This window comes from Ceratotherium simum, chromosome 14 (assembly GCF_057802395.1).
Source record: "Ceratotherium simum simum isolate JZ-2026a chromosome 14, ASM5780239v1, whole genome shotgun sequence".
NCBI classification, from domain to species: domain Eukaryota; kingdom Metazoa; phylum Chordata; class Mammalia; order Perissodactyla; family Rhinocerotidae; genus Ceratotherium; species Ceratotherium simum.
The window spans coordinates 1,665,061-1,685,890 of NC_141913.1; the positions used below are offsets into that span (position 1 = coordinate 1,665,061).

At 45.1% G+C, this 20,830-nt stretch overlaps 1 protein-coding gene across 4 annotated transcripts in view; it reads right to left on the reverse strand.

Moving 5' to 3' along the window:
- Nucleotides 1-12,093, reverse strand: part of LAMA1 (laminin subunit alpha 1) — a 158,852-nt gene extending 146,759 nt beyond the window's left edge. For 3 of the 4 annotated variants that reach the window (XM_087438878.1, XM_087438877.1, XM_087438879.1), the window contains exon 1: nucleotides 11,901-12,093. In XM_087438878.1, coding sequence (XP_087295004.1) covers nucleotides 11,901-11,973 — 73 coding nt within the window. In that variant the 5' untranslated portion in view covers nucleotides 11,974-12,093. The remainder of the gene's footprint in view (nucleotides 1-11,900) is intronic. The other variant, XM_014780342.2, reaches the window with a different exon arrangement.
- Nucleotides 12,094-20,830: the final 8,737 nt, after the last annotated feature.

Consider the following 20,830-nt stretch of genomic DNA (forward strand, 5'->3'; position numbering starts at 1 on the left):
TAGTGGTCAGATTGTAGGGGAGTAGCCAATCCTCATGAACCTCAAACTTCTTCAGTGGGTACCATTACCCACCAAAAGCCTCTGAGCATTTCATATAACTAAATTGGCTTAGGTTAGTTGACAACAGAAACCAAAGGGATATTTATTTTCTTTACTAGCTGATTTCTTCAAATATTATTTTAGAATTATTTTAACATTAAATTTGAAATTATTTCATCTACAAAAAACTGCATTAAGCACAAATTTTTGGGAAATTTTTGACCACCTAGAATGAGGCACATCTTAATTTAGTTAATTATAATAATTAAAACTCAACCAACAAAGTTGGAAACCACTAAAGACACAGGAGATGTGGGCCGGCCCCGTGGCTTAGCCGTTAAGTGCGCGCGCTCCACTGCTGGCAGCCCGGGTTCGGATCCCGGGCGCGCACCGACGCACCGCTTCTCTGGCCATGCTGAGGCTGTGTCCCACATACAGCAACTAGAAGGATGTGCAACTATGACATACAACTATCTACTGGGACTTTGGGGGGAATTAAAAAAAAAAAAAAAGACACAGGAGATGTTATGCTCATATTTCTAAAGAGAATAGGCCATTCTTTCATTCAGTAACAAGTGATTTTTATCAAACAAAAATCCATCTGTGACATAAATTCTGTATGCCTTTGTTCTGTTCCTGAGAAGACAAGGATGGCTTAGCCCAGAATGCCCGGAGGAGAGCAGCTATTCCCCACTTAAACAAAGTCTCCAAAGGCAGGTAAAGTTCCTTAAAAAAAAGAAAGAAAACAAAACTCTACTTTATATGAAAATATAACTACAAGAGCTAGTCAACAAATGCCCACACATCTGAAGTCCCCCACAATACAGTATTGTGATGTCACAGTCTTCAAACTGAGAGGATACCCCATGCAGCAGAAGCGCAGTGTTTAATCAGAGTTCTCCTGCTCACGGTGTACTGCTCTGCAGCAACAGTGGAGTTACACTGGTGTTCGAGGCGTTCAGAAACAGAAATCTCTTCCGAGTCTGAACTCACAAGCACCCTTAGTAGGATTCTTTGAGCACTTCTTATGCTTGCTTGACTATAAGCACTGGTTGCCAGGACCACTGGCCACCGGTGTGTGAAACATTCTAGAAATTCAACAAATACTTGTTGAATATGTGAGCTAATGAATTGCTTGCTTGAGATGCCTAGAAGTCAGTGGCTCCAAATCTAGAAATGAGGTTTAGTTAAACGTGATCTGTGATCTAGGTTTTAGCTTATATTGAATATTCATCATCAGTAAATATTATTTCAATTACAAAAACATAGTCCATTATTTTCTTTGTACTGAGTTCAAGGAAAAAAAACCAGATTAATAATCTCTTCAAGCTATCAAGTCCCTCCTGGTTACCAGATTCTATGGCTCTTCTCTCTATATATTCGGATCCCAACTGCAAGCTCAAAAAGTGCCTGAGTGCCTGACTTCCTGTTTCTAAGGCCAGGCTGTTCCTGATCACGTGCTCTGGTTAGAATGTGGGCTAGAACTTGGTCCCCGAAACATTTGTCTACCCTCTGCATCAGTTTGACTACCTGGCTTCTTCCTTCTTTCCCATCTTTGAATCCTGTCTGGGTGACCTGCTAAGGTCCAGCCTTCCTGAGCTGGCACCCTGTCCTTTCCCTGCCCACCGCTTTCCAGGAGATTATCCTTCTGCTTGGTGACTTCCCTAACCCCAGTGCCTGTTGTCTGGTTCTCTAAATAATGCCCCCTGCGTTCCCTTCTAGGCCCTGTCACTTGTTTGCACTGGGGCTTCCCTTCATTCATCCAACTAATATTTACAGAATCAACACAAAATGCCAGGCACTGTGCTAGGTATTAGAAATAAGAACAAAAGTCTCTGCCCTCAAGGAGAGACAAACAGTTACAAAATGATGCTCTGGTCAGATGTATAGACAAACTGCTACAGCAGTAAGCAGGAGGAAAGCCTAAATGACTGGGTGGACCAGAATAAGTTAGGGTGCCACAGGTGAAATAAAGGGCTTTCCATGTACTAGAACGGGGGGGTGTTCAAGCTCACAGATGTGAGCCCCCAAGTCACATTATGGGAACCAGAGATACTTCAGAATGGCCAAAATAGAGTTAGTGGTGGGAGAAGCTGTGGAGAGGTCTGAGCAGGGCCAGACCACAGACGGCCTTGTAAGTCCTGCTTAGTAGAGAGTAAGGAGCCATCAGACAATTCAACAGGGACGGGATGACATGATCAACTTCACAGTCCACTAACTCACAGGGAATCTCCAGTGCCGACAGCTTTCTGGGCTCCTAGGAAACTGTTTTACTGGCCACATTAGACTTCGTCCCAGCACCTGCAGCTGGGCTGGCCCTTCCAGCAGCACCTGCCTCATGCCAGTAGACGGGCCCAGTTCCAGATTCTGGCTCTGTCAGTCTGAGGTTAGTCAGTACAATGTCTCTCCAAGTACCTTTAGCTGGGAGCTGGTCTGCAAGGCGAACACAGGTGGTGTGTGTGTGTGTGTGGAGGAGGCGAGGCATGTGGTGTATGTGTGGTGTTTGTGTGTGTGTATGAGAAGTGTGGTGGGGGGAGGGTGTAAGTGGTATGTGCTGTGTATGCATGGTGGTATGTGGAGGGGATATGTGTATTTGGGGGGGGGTGTCACTAGGGATGTAGAAGGAAGAATGGCTTACTTTGTTGGGTGTAGCTAGAAAGGAAATAATAAGCCAAACATTGAAAAAAAACTTCTGAAGGAGGCCAGGACAGGCAAGTGCACAACAGATCATCAAGTAAAGAGAAGACTGGAGAGGGCTGGCCCCGTGGCTTAGCAGTTAAGCGCGCACGCTCCGCTACTGGCAGCCCGGGTTCAGATCCCAGGGCGCGCACCGACGCACCGCTTGTCCGGCCATGCTGAGGCCGTGTCCCACATACAGCAACTAGAAGGATGTGCAACTATGACATACAACTATCTACTGGGGCTTTGGGGGAAAAAAAAGGAGGAGGATTGGCAACAGATGTTAGCTCAGAGCCGGTCTTCCTCAGCAAAAAGAGGAGGATTAGCATGGATGTTAGCTCAGGGCTGATCTTCCTCACAAAAAAAAAAAAAGAGAGAAGACTGGAGAAGGACGGGAGCAGTAGGTGAAGAGCAACAGCTGGACCTTGGAGTGAGCAGACCTGAGAAGGTACAGGCTGGATCAGGAGAGAAAGTGGCCCAGATAATCCCAAAGAAAAGGTACCTGTGGCTTGTCCATTTAAAGGGGTTGGGAAGGAGGGACACAGAACCAAAGAATGCCTGCATATGGAACGTATTTAATCAATTTCGGATGAGTCAATTTAAGAATGAAGGAATAATTTAATCCATCAACCACTCAACTCTACAAGGCTAGATCTTATCCCAAAACTTGAGGGACTCTAAATGTCAAATTTGATCAGGAATACCTTTACAAGAAAGAAGCCCCTTGGTAAGTGACCAAGTCAGCAAAGCATGACTGAAACTGTGCTCATCTTCACAGGAGCACAATAATTAACAAACATCAACTGAGCACTTACCAGTGACAAACACTTGACAAGGGGCTCCTGGGAGACAAAGAAGGAGATGACTTGCCCTGAGCGACTTCACTGACCCAGGCTCTGAGTACCAGGATGTCTCACAACTCTGAGGTGTGTATTATCATCCCCACTTCTCAGAGCCATCAGAATAGCATGAAATACACAGGAAGTGAACGAGGAGGAGTGGGGCTGTTGGGGTCTGTATGTACAGAGCACAGACTGTGGGCTGTGGCAGGCCTGATGGGCTCAAGGCCCCGATGTGCACCCCATGGACGAGTCGGGGTTATTACCAGGTACTGCATCCTTTTCCATGCTTACATCGCTGTGTAATTCCACTCACTGTCACGGCAAAGTTTATTATGTTCACCTAGTGACTCTCAACCCTGGCTGCAGAGTGGAATCAACCTGGGGAGTAATTTTAGAATGCAAAGGACAAGGCCCCACCCCAGACCACATAAATAATAATCCCTAGGGGTGGGACCCAGGCATTGTTATTGTTAAAATCTGATGTGCAGCCCAGAGAGAGAACTTCTGTATTAACAGTGCCTGCCCTCCTAGAGCGCATGGAAGAGCCAGCCAAGCTCTTCCGAGCGCCCCATGGAAGGAAGGAAGCCTAAGGAAATACCTTCAGCCAACAAGGTGTTCGGTGTAGAAGCTGATCCCGCAACTCCAGCAAATGCTGGGCGCTTCCCTGCTCCCCAGCTTGGTCTACTCATTTCCACGTGAACTCACAGGACAATAAGCAAGCAAAGTATAGCTGGTGACTCCACCATTGTGACTTTAATCTCCAACTCCTTCCTTGACCTTTATTTCCTATGTAGAACACTTTTTTCTATATACAGATAAGTACTTTTTGGACTTCCTCAAAATCAAGTCCATCAAGAATGTCAGGAAGTGCCCTGGAATCACAGCAAGGAAGGTGGCTGAGAATGGGGTCCTCAAAACACACTAGCCTTTGTACATCCCTGACTCAGGGTCCCAATATATGTTCGGTGCATGAATGAATGAGTGAATAAATGAATGAGCAAAAAAATTTTAAAAACTAGATAGAAATGACAACAATCCCACAAGAAAATATTATTCCCTACCCCAAGAAGGTATTAACTGTTTAAAATGCCAATTCCCTTAAAGAAACGCAGGGTGAGCTTCCAAAGGCATTTTACACGTCAGTGAATATCGCACTCTCCCCACCCGAACTTCTGGAATGAACAAGAGTATGCCGATGAAGCCGGGGGTGGAGCTGTAAAGAGTTAGGAAAACTATATTTTGTACAAAGATAGCAATGCCACAATTAGAGATTCACAATAAAGGAGACGAAAGGATGGCCAGTGGGAATTTTGAGGGGTGAGGATACAGTGCTAGCCCACCACCCGATAGAGGAACAGGGACAGAAAGTGAGCCAAGTGGCAGGGATAGTTCCGGAAACAACTATTTAAACTAGAAACCCAAACCAATAGGAAAGGTCCTTGTGCCTCCGGAGACCAAAATGTATGGAATAAGGTTTTTTGAAACACAGATTCTGGGTCCTACCCAGACCTGCTGAACGTTAATCCCCTTGGGTGGTATGAAATCCAGGGGGCTGGAGGACCTCATGCCCAGAGAGGGGCCAGGACTCAGGGCTGGGTTTGCAATCTGGGCACTGGGTAAGACTTTTGTGGTTGTTAAGGCAACTCTGGCCCCTCTGGAGCACTAGTGGGCGATAACTGCCCTCCCACTGCCAAGGGTACAGGTCTTAGCACTAGAACTCGTCTCCTCAAGTTACCTGTGTATTGAAAGAAATGCTGGGAGCTAAGGTTTTGATCTTTGAAAGAAAAATGTCCCTTCTTTTTGACCTTGGCTGACGGCATTCTGGGAAAGCCCTCCAGAAGAGGACCAGATGGCAACTCTGGCTGGATGGGAATCCTGACATCACAAAATACGATGCAAATTCAGAAACGGGGCAGTTGACAAAAGCCATAACACAAGGCTGTCCTGGGGAGGTAAATTGCAGGCTGTGCATGGGTGGCCGGGGTGGGGATGGGGGTACAATTCAGGTGAGGGAGTAATATGAACAAAATCATGCAGTTGGAAGTCAATACACTACTAGCAGTCAGAGAGGAAGGAAGCGTTCAGGATAGAGAAGGTGTGGATAAGGGCGAGTCAGCTGTGGACTGAATTTGGAGGGATTAGGGAGGGCCATGGCCCGTGGGCAGGAGTTGGGACTGGATGAAGCAGAGGACACAGTATGAAGGCAGCCCGTTAGCACCATCAGCCTCACTGCAGTGGGAGACTGGACTAAGAGGAAGGATGATTAACAGTGGCTGGTTATAGTGATTTAGACAGCTGGTGATCATGAGCAGCGGTAACTGGGAAAAACAAAAACATCAGGGCATTTTTTTTTTTTAATAATTTTATTTATTTATTTTCCCCCCAAAGCCCCAGCAGATAGTTGTATGTCATAGTTGCACATCCTTCTAGTTGCTGTATGTGGGACGGGGCCTCAGCATGGCCGGAGAAGCAGTACGACGGTGCACGCCCGGGATCCTAACCCAGGCCGCCAGCAGCGGAGCGCTCGCACTTAAACGCTAAGCCATGGGGCCAGCATCAGGGCATTTTTTAAAGGAAGAAACAGAAATTCAGAGGGAGAATTTGGATAAAGGATGCAAAAAAGGAAAAGGACAACGAAGCCAAGGTAACCGGAAGATTGTCATGAATTAGGAAAAACATGGAGGCAAGTAATTGGAGCAGGAAAGAATTCCTGTGCTAGGCCTGAGATCACAAGATAATCACTTTTTGTTAGTAAAATTCCATCGTTACAAAGAGGTTGGAAGACATTTAAATGTGTGGTGTATGATAATCAGCATTGTGGTGTGAGGTTTTTCCTTTCTAAATGTTCTCTTTTAACTAAAAATGATCTGCTAAACTTAAGCATCTCCTTTATGGTTGTAGAAAATTTCCTGAGGTTCTGGCAGGAAATTATGGAGCAATGGAACAAAATGCAGGAAATACTTTAGGGAAAAGATGGCACTTTCCATAAATACTCATTGATCTAAATTTGACATTCCCACTAGCAATACAGGAGGTTCTCTGGCACAAGAATTCGAGTCACACTGCCTGCTGGGCCACCAGAACAGACTTCAAAGATAACTTCAGGAATGAAGAGATTCAAACTTCAAATGGTAGATTCAGAAGAGAAAAAAAATGCGCACGCATGCTGAAATCAGGATCTTACGCATTTCTACACCACGGTTTCTGGATTAACACTGAGATAAATGCTTACCTAGGCAAGAATGTTATCTACCAAGCTGATGCGGATTCTCACTGCCTCCATTGTCTGTATCCTGCCCCCAAGCAAGACACAAAACCACCAGAAGCAAGTTAACCCAAAGAAAGCTCTGCTGATCCAGGCTTGAGAAAACAAAGACTCCAAGTAGAAGGATTCTGTGCTGTTAAATGGTTACTCTGGGCACTGACTGTCACCCTCAGTAGAAAGGACATGAAAATGCAATGAACCCAGCTATAGTGTGGTGTTTCGTGCTGAAATAGCTCCCTGGCAGGCATGTTCCAACAGACGCCAAGTTCATGACCTTAACTAAATTACTTCTATAAAGGAGTTTTTTCTCCTCATTAATTTTGAAATGCATTTATTTACTCAACTGTCCATGGATACATATTAGTATTTTAGAAATAAAACAAGTAAAAGAATTATTTGCAAACGTGTAAATAAGCCACATACATCTTTCTTAGAGACTATAGTTTCTCTTGTTCATCCAAATATTTCTGTGGGATGTAACTAAAAACTTCACCTGGGGTCTAGGGTCAAGAGTTCTCTCTGGTTGTCTCCAGTTAACTTTTGTATTCAAGGTGCAGGCTTAACTTTATTCATCAGGAATTATTTTTAAAAATTAAATTTTTCTGTGTCTGCCATAGGTGTCCCAGTAATAAATCATACTTATTGGTAAAATAAACAACACACTATCCTAAATTTCTAATTGAATTATTCTCAAACTTGGCTTCTCTACATCATAAATCTCCTAAAATATATTGTTAAAAATTGTTTACTGCTTAAGGAATTGCTTATTAATGCTACGGTAAACAAGGGCACTTGTCATGAAATCAACTGATGATCTAGTTTTTAAATTTCAAATGATCGAGGAAAAGACCATCTTGGAAGGTGAAAAGTTTACAAGCCCAAGCATACACATTCATTAAGTGAGGTATTCATATCCTGCGACAGGTACACTGAAGAAGTAGCATGGAGGGAGGCAGTGGAGAGAAGAATGTTGTTCCATGTTTTGTCAGGAAATAACTGGTACCTCCCTTATACTCTTAGGGAAGGAGGTTTCATGAAGTAGCTTGCCTCTGAGGTACAAGAAGAAACATCTATGGAAGGATACTCCGGAAACCAAAAGAAGTAGTTGCCTCAGAAGAAGGTGACAAAGTCAAGATTTAACCTTTTTCTCTACACCCCTTAGCACCGCTTGAATTTTGTACCATGCGCATGGATGAGCTATTCAAAAGTATTTTTTAAAAGTTACTTGATTCATAAGTAAAGACATTAATTTCAATTTGGCTCAACCAAGATAGGTGGCTATTAACTGCTGGGAACATTGCAAAGCAATGAAACCGCAGGTGTGACTAAGACAGCGCCTGCCCTCGAGAAGCCCGAGCCAGCGGGCGAGCGGGAGGAGCGAGCGGGCGCGCCAGGGGAGGCCGGGGAAGTCGCCCAACAGCCACGTCCGCGTCCAGGGCGCCGGGAAGGTTTTCCAGGGTGGTGGCACCACACGGAGACTGCTCTGGCACTTCAGAGCCTGTGCGCCAGGAAACACTGGTCAGCTACAGAGAGGCGCAGGTGTGGCCAAGAGAACGACCCTGGGCTCTGGGACAACAGGCCAGCGGGGGTCCCAGCCTCCCGGGTTTACCCCCAGTGTGATCCACGCCACGTCATTGTGTGTGTTATGAAGCGAGGAGTTTGGGAGGCGGCCGTACAACACAGGCTGCTGTTTCTAGAAAAATCACAGTGGTGGCAGTGCTGAGAGAGGAAGAGGAGGAGGGAAACCAGTGAGAGAACGGAAACAATATTTCATGGGAAAAACCAACAATTCCTGAGCTCAGTCAGCAGTAGGGACAAAACATGGGAGACGGATTGCATAGATTTTCAGGAGACAAAATAAAACAAGTCTAATGCAAATGAACGTGAGCAATGAAAGAGGGAGCAATGAAAGAGGGAGGGGTGTCCAGGACAGGAGCACTCAGGACAGGCCTACCAGTGACAGCCACCACGGTGGACTGCCCGCCTATGACACTGTGACATGCCGGTCACCGTATCAATGTTTCTCATGTGTTATTTAATCACATTGATCCTATCTATTTTATAGACAGGATGAGCGACATGCAGAGATGTTAAGAAACTTCACCAATGTCCCAGCTCATCAAAGTGACAGGTCTGGCACTTGAGCCCAAGACTATTTGATTCAAAATCCAAACTCCAAATTTCTACACGATTATGCATCCTAGAGACTCTAGCTTGGAAGAGAGCCTCCCCAACAGTCCTATGTAAAACTAATACAGATGCTTGTAGAGAAGGCTTATTGAGAGCTAACCCTGTACTAGGTGCTGTTCTAAGCACTTTTCTTACATTGTTTCATTGCATCATTAACAGCCTCTCCCAGGAGGGACCATTATTATTCCCATTTTACAGATAGTGAAACTAAAGCACAGAGAAGTTAAGTAACTTGCCCAGTTCCTCACAGCTAGTAAGGCCAGAGAGTAAAACACCTAAAGCTTAAAGATATATGTTGTCATTTCCCCATAAAACCTTACTGTAGATGATAATAAATATCCATGGGACTTCATAAATGAATTATTATAAAATGGTAGGGTGTCTTAACGATGATTACCTTCAAATAAGTAGTCATGTAAACATTTTATGATACTGGCTTATAAAGCAGTGCCATTGTAAGAGTGGCACAAGACACTACAGAACAGTTAATATTTTTATTTCATAGCCTTGTTGTATTTGAATTCTCGATCATACTAGATTAACTACAGATGTATACTTTATATTTCATGTCTGGAAAAGAGGAAGGGAAAAAAGGAATGAACGCAAGTCCCAGGTATGTAAGAGGTGGGCAGTGATGTTTTTATTACACATATCCTTGTTTCTAACAACTAAAGTCAATATTTTTTATTGGTCTTTACTTGGGGAATAACAGCTACAGAAAAGAAAAATGCACCTTTGAAATCCATTTAGGCACACACACTTGACTGTGCAGTCCATACATGCTAAATTTGCATACTATGTCATTTACAAGAATGAAGTAAATTTTCTTCTATTCATAGATTTTTTTTTCTATACTTGGGAGGGTCTATTTTTACTTAGAAAAAAAAAAAAAAAAGAATGGTTTAAAACAGAAGAGTTGATGAGCCAACCTGTAAATCGACTATAGTTCTAAGTAATCACCAGCTGTGGACTGAACACATTACTTTTAGAAACACACTGCCTCCTATAATATACTTAGGAAGAGCTCACTTTAAACAGGTTACATCTCAAAGGAAATCGAGCCATTGGGTCATTTACGGTGAGTTGTAAGGTAATACAGAGAGACTGCAGAAATGATAGAGAACTCCTAATAATCGGAATGCTATTAGATAATGATCGTTTTGAAAAATATAAACACCGGATAGCTAACTAAGTGATGATGCAGGTCGGGATTACGTTATTATTTTATTATGACCAAATTATACCATTTCACTAATCACTCATGTTGTATACCTGGGGCACAAAATATTTTTTTAAAAGTCACAACTTCCTCAAAGATGCTTGTTAGACAAGGCGCCGCTTGGTGGGGTGGGGGCAGCGTGCAAGATTCAAAGGCTTCCGCTGTGCCTGGTTTTCCATAGCCTCTTTAAGCAGGAAAGCCCCATGCGGTCCCACTTTCTCCAAACACCATTCATAAGCGCCCAGGCCAAGTGCTGGGCCCTGAGGGGCACGGAAAACACTCAGGACATCTCCACAGTCTAGGGCTTTCAATTTCTTAGAACAATAAAGCTGAGTGAAGCTGCTCTCTCTCCACCGTGTGGGAAACCAGGACCTCTTCACTTTCAGCAACCTGAGAGAGATGCGCTGGGCTTGCAGAGAGCCAAAGCCCCCTCTCCCAGGCGGGCTCCTTTCTTTCACGGATAACTATGTAAATCCGCTCTCCGCCGGCCCCTAGCCCTCGCGCACAGCTAACGCCGAGCTATTCAAAGCTGGGCTGCCAGCTCCGGGCCAGTGCATTCATGGTGAATGCTTGAATGAATGAGACGGTCTCGTCTCTGCAGAGGTCACAACCCAGCACAAGGCCGAAACACACATTTTTCCCACGAGGGTATCTCGCATTCTGCCTACCTACTTTTGACCTGTATTTTTTTTTAATGAAATGTGTATTTGAGGGAATGAGTCCACTGTCACGTGTTGCACACGTTAAGACGTTTTCAACATATATTTGTGATCGCCCCGCCAACAAGGATCGACGCTGGCAAGACCGAACCCTACGGGTACATTCGGCAATGGAGTTGTCCGCAGAAAGGCAAGAAGGTTTCCCTTTCTCTCTCAGCATTGACGTAAGCTTTGAAAATTCGCAGTTGTTTCTGTTCTTCTCAAATCTGGCACGAGAGCCACTGGACCCGTGCAGCGAGAGAGCCTGCAAAGTCCTCCGTTCTCCGCCGGCTCCCTCACCCTGTCAACGGTCCAAACCTGAGCGGGGAATGAGCGCGTTTGGCCACTCCGGGGACTGCACAAAGAGCGCGGTTTGGGAAGGCGCATCTGAGCCCCGGACGCCGCGCAGGTGGGTCCCCCTGCCCGGGACAGCTGGCGAGGGGCGCGCTTCCCACCGCGGTCCCTGCGCACTAGTCCACCCGGGCCGCCAGTGGCCCGAGGAGCCTGCCCTTTCCGGGCTGCGGACGACCGGACTTTCCACCTCAGGGCCATGAGAGCAACTCAGGAGAACGCATTTCCCATCCATTCCCCGCGCCCGACCAGCAGCCCGGGGACTGAAAGCCGGAGACGCGGCGGGGTCCGCGCACCCCCCACCCCCGCCACCCCGCACTGCTCTCTTCAACGGCGCTCCTGGACAGCAAAAGCCGGAGTGGGACTCCCAGGGCCCGAGGGGTTTAAAGCCGAAGGCTCGGAGGAGGGGGCTGCGTCCGTCATGGGTGGCGTCCCCAGCCCTCTCCGGCCCCGCCCGGGAGACGCTTTCCAGGGGCCGCGCGGGAGACCCACGTGTCCGATCTCCGGGTCGGAGGTGAACTAGGATGCGCGCACCCACCTAAGAAGCGGCAAAGCGGCCGGCTTTGTCCCGCAGCCGCCCTGCCCGCCGGGATCAGGGACCGGGGACCGGGGCTCACCTCTCTGCTGGCACTGCGCGGCGACCCAGAGCAGCGAGGCCAGGAGCGCGACCCCCGCGCCGCCGCCACGCATCTCGCCGCCGCCGCTCCGGTGGCTCCGGGAAGAAAGCCGCGGCCACGCGCGGGACTCTCCGCAGAGCGCGAGTCTGCCGCTTCCCCGCCGGGCACTCGCCTGCCGCCCGCCCGCCGACCTCCGCAGCCCCGGCCCCTCCCCTCCCCGGCCCGGGCCCGGGAGACCCCTCCCCCAGCGAGGCCCCCGTGCTCGGCCCGTTGGGACCCGCGGGCACCGGCCGCTCCCGGACCGCGCTCGAGCTATCCGCCGACCCCCAACTCAGGGGTGGGGTCGGGGGTGGACCTGCTGCAGCCGCCCGCGTCCGAGTTGGGGGGTGGGCGGAGAAAGTGGGCTGGGAAGGAGGAGAAAATCTGCTCAAGTTGGCCGGGGCGGGTGGATTCCGAGCAAGTATTTGCCCTGTTGACCCTTCCCGCCCCACTGCGGCTCTGCAGGCCCAGAGCCGGGACCACGGCCGAGGCCGAGCTTGGCCCCTCGTCCTAGCACGAGCCTTCTTGTCCCCCACCCAGGGGGTGGCCGGGGCCCTGGCCGCCAGCCCCCCCTCCCAAGACGCGACTCCGGGTTTAGGTGACCAGCCTTCCCCGTCCGCTGTTGGCAGAGGACTTTGTGGAGATTTTTCTGAAAATAAGTTGTAACTTGTTTCCCACTTTGTCTAGGGAAGGCAAGGAGGGTCGCTTGGATTTAATTGTTATTAGCTTACCCTTACTGCTCCAGAAAGAGGTCTCATTTTCTGGGAAATTTATTAGTCTTAACATGAGATTTCAACTGCTTTGTTCTTTTTTCAACTACATCTGGTTCCCGTCAAAGAATTTTTAATTTCCTCTGATTTTTTTTCTGCTAAAAGTATTCATAACACTTTACAGATCTCACTTTCTGACAATGTAAACATATAAGATAATGCAAGTCCCTTTTTAGGATCCCACTCTCTCATTTTGTCTTCTTTTTTCTTTTTTTTTTTTTTGCATTGACAGGGAGATAATTTCATCTCAGTTGTGTCAGTTTGACAACTACCAATACCATTTTCTGCAGACACTTCCTCGAACACTTAATGAATAAAATATCATTATAATATTAGCAATTATTTTTAAAACAACAGAAAGGTAGAATTTGGCCTTTTACAAAGGATGCAATATAGTTTGTGAGAAGGGACTCATCACAGTACCAAATTTAAAATACAGACATTTTTAACTGTTAAAGTATTTAAGTATTAACTTATCAAATCAATTATTAAGTAAATTAAGTAATAAGTAATTCAGTATTAAGCATTTAAGTATTAAAATACAGAATTATAGGTATTTCTGCACTGAATTAACTTTGTGCACACACGAATTTACACACCTCCATATACATCTTTCAGAGTGTCCTAAGTGCTCTCATATAGGTTATCTCACGTGGTGCTCGTAGTTCTGTACTATGGCCAGATAGTGTGAGAGACCAGGAAATGAGGTCAGGGAGTTAGGATCCCACTGTCGGCAAATGTTCAGTGGGGAGCAGACCTCAGGCCTGATTTCTGGCCCCACTTCTCTACATCACTGCACCAAGATGGTGGAGGATGAGCTCATGGGAACAGGAGGAATCTCCAGGGGTCATCTGTCTCCCTATATCCTGGGTGCCTAGAAATGCAGTCCAGACTTCAGTCAGACCTTATCTCTGAGCTGCAGACAGGGAACTCACGCTTGTGACTCCAAGGGAAGCAAAGGGTCAGCACATTTGGGGAGTGAATAGGCAGCGTCAAAAGTTGTGAGTTGGCACAAACTGTTGCTGCTCAAAATTAAGCAGAAAGATTTCAGTGAAAGAGGAATTTCAGAAGCCAATTTAAGGAACAAGTGTAGATAAGATGGAATAGTAAAAATGTCACAATTCTACATGTCTTACCTAACCTTGCAGTACAAATTTTCCCATTCTTTAGCATGCTTGGAAATATCTAAATTATCTACAGCACCGTGAATGTTCAGAGGTGGCCTATTTAAGGTGAAAAGGGGTATAAGACCATTCATGTTTTGTGAGAAAGTAGAAATTCAGCTCAACTAGGCACACAGATATGCTTTCTTCAAAGTCACCTATAAATAATGAACAACGAAAATGCCTAAATGCCAAATAACAGTTAAATGGTTAAGTAATTTATAGTAAATCAATGTGATAGGCTATTATATAGCCACTTTTAAAGTATGAGACTTTTAAAATTTGCAAAAAACATACAGAAGAAAACAGTTGTGTTCAGCTGATAAGAGGGTAAGTGATGGTGTGGGTGTTGCAGGTAGTGCAAAATATAATGGCATCCCAGAGGTGTGCATGTCCTAATGGCTGGGACCTAGGAATATGTTCTGTTACATGACAAAATGGACTTTGCAGATGCAATTAAATAAGATCTTGAGATGAGGTGATTTTCCTAGATTATCTGGGTGGGCCCAGTGTAATCACTGAGTCCTTATGAGTAAAAGAGGGAGGCAGGAGACTCAGAGGAGTTTGGTGTGAGAAGGACTCACCCTGCCACTGCTGGCTTTGAAGACAGAGGAAGGAGACCTTGAGTCAAGGGATGTAGTAGCTTCTAGATGCTGGAAAGGCAAGGAAACAGATTCTCCCCGAGAGCCTCCAAAAGGAACCGGCTCTAATGCTACCTCGATTTCAGCCATATGAATTCCATTTTGGACTTCAGACCTCCAGAACTGTAAGATAATAAGTTTGTGTCATTTTAAGCCACTAAGTTTGTGGTAACTTGTTACAGCAGCAATAGGAACTAATACATTAGTAAAGACTGTCTCCCAGAAATCGAGTGGAAATGATGTCAGGGGGAAAAATAATAAACAGCTGTACTGAAATCGAAGCAGATCCTGAAAATTCCATTCATGTCTGTGATACAGAAAAAGGAAGAATTTGAATAAATTACAGGAATTATTAGGAAGAAGAACAGAAGTTCTCAGAGCACGGTGGTAGAGGAGAAGCTGGAGCCTGGGGAAGGACAGGATTGCTATCCTGAGGGACTGGGAGGTTTATGCGCTTTTGGGGCTTCCTGCAGAAATTGGTGTGCTATAAACTCTGTAAACAATTGGGCAAAGCAGCTATAAAGTGATAGGCAGGACTCTGTTTATAGCCCTAGATGACAGACAGCTAGTGCCTTCCCAAAATCCAAGCTTCTCTTCTTCTGAGCACTCCGTCGCCCAGGTGGGGCCTGCATTTCCAATCTCCCTTGCAGCTAGGCATTGCCGACGCAAATAATCAATAACTAATTTCTAGATACGAAAGATAGAATGATATTTAATTGAACGAAGGACTTGTTCAGAAGCGCTCCCTTCCGTAGGGAAGAAATCACTCCAGAGAAGCGTAGTTTACGGCATGGTTGGACACTGTTTCAGAACAAAGAATACACATCAAGCATAGCAGGAGTGCAACTTTTTTCCCAAAGCTACAAGGAGATGTTTTGCTGCAGTTTAGCACATACACAGCAGGTCAACTTGACCTTGGTTCTCTGGGAAGAAAAGCTTATCTTCAAAAAAGCACTGGTATCGGCATCAGAGAGAGGGAGACATTCATCCCTATCTGTAAAGAGTGCATTCTCTGCTTTGGGAAAATGTTTGAAGCAGATGTACGGTGCATGTTTGGTGGGCCATAAGTCAGGCTGCTCTGGGAAAAACAAGTTTTAGGTCAAATCAGATTTAAACCAGAATGGCTTCCCCATATACCTCAATATGTGAAAACTTATGATTCTTATTATTTTCATCAACATAAATCTTGATTAGTCTGCCCAGACAGCTATAACAAAATATCGCAGACTAGGGAGCTTAAGCTACAGAAATTTATTTTCTCACAGTCCTGGAGGCTGAAAGTCTAAGATCAAGGCTCCGGCCTATTGGGTTCCTGGTGAGAGCTCTCTTCCTGGCGTGGAGAAGACCACCTTCTTTCTATGTCCTCATGTGGCCTTTCCTCTGTGTGTGCAGAGAGAGAAAGCTCTCCAGTGTCTCTTCTTATAACGACACTAACCCTACTGGATCAGCTCTCCCCTTGCCCCGTTATGATCTCATTTAACCTTAATTGCTTCCTTAGAGGTTCCATCTCCAAATATGGCCACGCTTGGCAGTTAGGGCTTCAACACGTGAATTTTGAGGGGACACAAACATTCAGTCCATAACAGACTCTAAGTTCAGGCCAACAGGATGTGAGCAGAGGTGACGTGTGCAACTTCAGGCCTCCTCAGACTGAAGAAGACCTCCCTGCCCTACGCACTGGATCTTCCCCTCTCCACAGCTGAAACCTCATGTTGTTCCGCCATATGCAGCTTCAACCCACAGGTGGGGAACACCTCCTGGAAGATGGTGAAGAAACAAGACATAAGAAAAGTGAATAACTTCATGAAACAGAGCTGCCTTGCTGGCTGGACTGCATATGGAAGAAAGAAAATATTATCTCAGTTAAGCCATTGTATTTTGGAGTCCTTTAAAAAGGCAACCTAGCCTTTCCCTAATATATCCTAGAACCTGAGTAACAAGGCTTTCCTCTGTGCATTTAACAAAAGTAAATTACCCTGACTTTCCACCAATTATTTTGAAATTAAAAATAGAAACTTATTAAGATGGCTAAGCTTAATTAATGAAGTGGCTACTCCATAAGAGGCAGTTTCAAAATAAAATAAAATAAATCCTGCCTCAAAGCTGAATCTTACTGTGAGTGTACTCCAGGCCTGAGTAGAATGCTTCTTTCTAACTCATTCTGAATGTCTTAACTTGGAATTAATTTTGATTCACATCTTACATCCTCATTTCAATATTTCTCACAAGAGTTTTCTTTTTTGGCTCTCCATGGCTTTTTTTGCCTTAAACATTCTGTGTTATATCTGCTTCAATGTCATGGAAATTTTTGCTTTTCAAAATTCTATTGCTATTATTTGTTTGCAAGAGTCCAGAACAAGGAGAGTGAGGTTATGACTAATGTCAGGAGCCTTACCAAAGGCGAGCATTGCTCGCCACTGGATGTAGGCCTTTACTCTTGACAACATTTCTCACAGAATATTTCTTAAGGAAATGTCTTAGCTTCTCCACTGTACAGGACGTCCATGGCATGGTCTAACCACACCCCCATATACTTTGTGAGAATTACCTTCCTACGCTTCTGTGTTGACCACAGGAAGACCCAATTTGCACAACACAGCCTTATCCCCACCCCACCCCCCACCTAGACCACTGTTTTCCCTTTGAGTTGGCCAATTAATCATTATCCAGGACCCTGCCTAGGCAGCATGCCTTTAGCACCATCTGGTTTTCAACTTTCCTTATATCCATGTGCCAATAAACTTTCCTCTCTCTTTAACTATTTTGAGTTGGGTTTTTGTCACTTAAAACTGAGTCCTAATGCATGTTTTTATATTAATATACCTTCCATTACTGGTCATAGCATTTGCTTTCTGACGGTTAATGCTTCTTAAAGGGCTTAGAGTATTTTACATTTACAAATCTGACTTTCCAGAGCATAGCTTAAAAATACATTTAAGTAGAATTTAACAAGGATTTCACACAAGAAAAAACAATGGTGAAAAATGCAGGAATCAGAATGCCTGGGACCAAATACTAGCTCTCACATACTTGACTGAGTGATCTTTGGAAAATTATTCAAATTTCTTGTCCTCAGTTTCCTCATCTGTAAAATAGGGATAAATATAAGACCTACATCAAAAGGTGAGAATCAGTGTTCTTAATATAGTGCCTGGCATCAATAAGTGTTCAAAAAATATTTTCTTCTACTATTGTCATCATCAGCATGACACGTGGATTAGGAGGCACCATTGTGCAGCCACTGTAAGACCACAATGAAGATGGGCAGATTTGTCAGCACATGCTTATAAAAGGCAGTTGGACACATGCGAAGAGATAAACTATTAGTCACCTTCTCATTTATATGGAAGAAGCACAGGAGACCCGAGGGGAAAGGTGAACTACAAAAGAACGTCTTCCTGAAAGCCGAGTAGTAGATAAAGGTTAAAATAAAATAGCTACCAGCTATAGCAAAAACCAAAGAGGTTTAAAAAAAATTGGCAGGGAATTGGTCATTGGGGAACTTGGCAAGTGTGTTTTTTCTTTCATGGAGGAAGAGGAAGCCAGGTTGGGGGTAGTCTGGAAGACAGCTGTTCACAAGGACATGTAAATAGCATTTGTCCCCTGGACTCTGCAGGACATCCCCACCTGCTGGGCATCTGTAACAATAAAAACTTTCAACAGGAAAGTCAGGCTTTGAAATCAAAGTTTGCGATTGTAGCAGCATACGAGAAATTTATAGCTGGACACCAATTATCTGAAAAGAAATAGACATTTATAAAGATACTTGCCATTGTGTCATTTTCATCTGCTCAAGTTTTGGAGAAGGTCCTTACAAACCATCACCATTAGTGGTGCTTCCTTCTGTTTTTTATTAAGTTCTCCTTCTATTCACTCCTGATAGAGGCAGATGTTCTACAATACTCTGCACTTTCAGTTTTCTGAGCACTGCTTTTCTCCATGTTTGCCTCAAGATCCCCGTCTTTTGTCATTTTATGACACCTTCTCCAGACCTTTTATCAAGAAGCCAGTTTATAGTCAAATAACGTGTAAACCTAGCAATGGTCTAGTGGCAGAGACAATATTCAAATTCTAGGAAAATGATGTTACTAAGAAATAGGATTTGTTGTAGGAATAGAATAGCATTCTTTCATCAAAAGATTCTTTACAGGATATAAGAAGTAGTTAATCCTGGGACGCAACATCGGATATTGGAAAGTCAGAAGACCTAAGATTAAAATTATGTTTCTAGAAAATATTGGCTATTTGACTCTTGGACAGATCAATTACCTTCTCTGAGCCTCAGTGTTTGTCCTCTGTAAAATCTGAATAACAACATCTCTTACCAGATGCCTCTAACGACAGTAATAATAATAACAGCTATCGTGCGTTAGATCTTGAAAGTGTACTTTACACTCATTATCTCACTTATTCTGCTTAAATCTCCAGCTTGCCCTGTCCTGGGACTGCATCATGGCAGCTGAATGAGGGTGGAGAACCACACTGACCAGTCTCTCTTCAGCTCATGCCCACAGGCCTTAAAGTTGGCCTTTAGCATTGCCTGGCAATCACATGACCTGCTCTAAACTGTTCACTTTCCACTGAGCAACCCCATCCTTTCAGAGCTCAGCTGCATTTCCCTCTGGCTAGGATGCCCATCCCTTCCTTCTTCCACCTGTTGAATTCTGGTCATCCTTCAAGACCCAAATCAAACATCCTTCTGTGATTATTCCGGTACTCATGGGCTGCTTGCTCCTTTGTGCCAACAACATGCTTTGTAATACAATCTCTGTTGTAACCATTGTGCTGATTTATTAATATATTTTTTCACATTAAAGAAGGAACTTATTCCCCTTTTCATTTTATTTGTCCTAACTCTTCCCACTGTGTCTGAAACTTGACAGACATTTGTTGAATACAACAATAATGTTATCATATTCAACAATCTGTAATAATGTTGTAGCTCTTGTGTATGTGCTATGTTCGAAGCATTATTCTAAACGTGTTACATAAATTATCTCAAAGTACTACAAACATCCCAAGACGTCAGAAGGTAATGTCAGCTACCAAGTATAAACTTTGAGTTCTGAGTCACAAGCAACAAGAGCTGACTCTGGCCACCTTTAAAAAAGGCAAGTTAATTAGAGAGATATCTGTGGGGTGGGGAGAATGGGGCTCACAGAATCCACAGGAACCTGGAGGATGGAGCTCAGAGAACACGTAGCAACCGAGAGAGCTCCTGATGCTCAGCAACAGGACCACGGCCAAGGTCACCCACCCAAACAGTGCGGCTGAGGCCGACTACAGCATAGTGAGCTATCTGACCTTCAAATGTTTGCTTCCTCTTTGTTTCACTAGTTCAAGTTTCAAAACCTGGTGAACCAGTAACTGGCTAAGCTTAAATTGTGTGCCGAAGTGGGGGTAGAAGAGGCATTGATCCCTTCCCTTCCATAGTGGGAACTGGGAGTGAGAAAGAGGGAGGAAGGTTTTACAAGATAGGAAATCCTCCCCAAGGAGAGAACCAAGTGTTAAGAGGAGGGTGATATTAAACAACAACCAAAACAGCAAATGTCTTCTCCAAGTAGTCAGGAAGAGCTTTACGGAGAGGGGAAACATGAACAGTCACTGAGGAATCAGTATGACTTGGAAGGCAGAACAAAAAAATAAAAGGTTGTGGGGAATAGCCTAAGCAAGGAAACAGAAACAAAATGGAACATCTTTGGAGGGCTAGGTCCACAGGCTGACTGTGTGGGACACAGACTGATGGGCCTTCTCAGGTCCTGGCAGTGCTGGACCGACTGGAGACCTACCGTGGGCTTTTGGGCCTGCTGCCCTGGCCTCTTCTGACAGCTGCTGGAGTTCCACCTCCTCTTTAGACTTTCGGCCTTGGTTGAAACACCACACCACACAGTATAAGATCTAGCCCCCGAAGCAGCTCCTGAATGGGACAGATGATAAAAACCAAGAAGTGGGGGCAGTTTACTCCCTGTAGGGTGAATTTTGACCAATGAAAAATACAACACAAAGGGAGCCAGACAGAAATTCCTCCTGTTTCTCTCTACAACACACTGCTTAAAGGCCCAGAGTCTCCTTGCAGCTTGCCCGGAGAAGTCCAGCATGTGGAGACGCCTGCCAAGCCCCTCCTGAGTTCCTCTGGCTCATCCTGAAGCAGCACCAGCACCACCTCACTCTATGTTGCTTCCCATTTCTGCTTCCTTCTCTCCGCATTCTCCTCTTCTCTGTTGCCACGGATTTCACTTTAAATAAATCATCAGCATTTTAACCTCTGCCTCAGTATCTGTTTATGGAGATGCAGGGCTAAGAACAGGCCCTCCTGA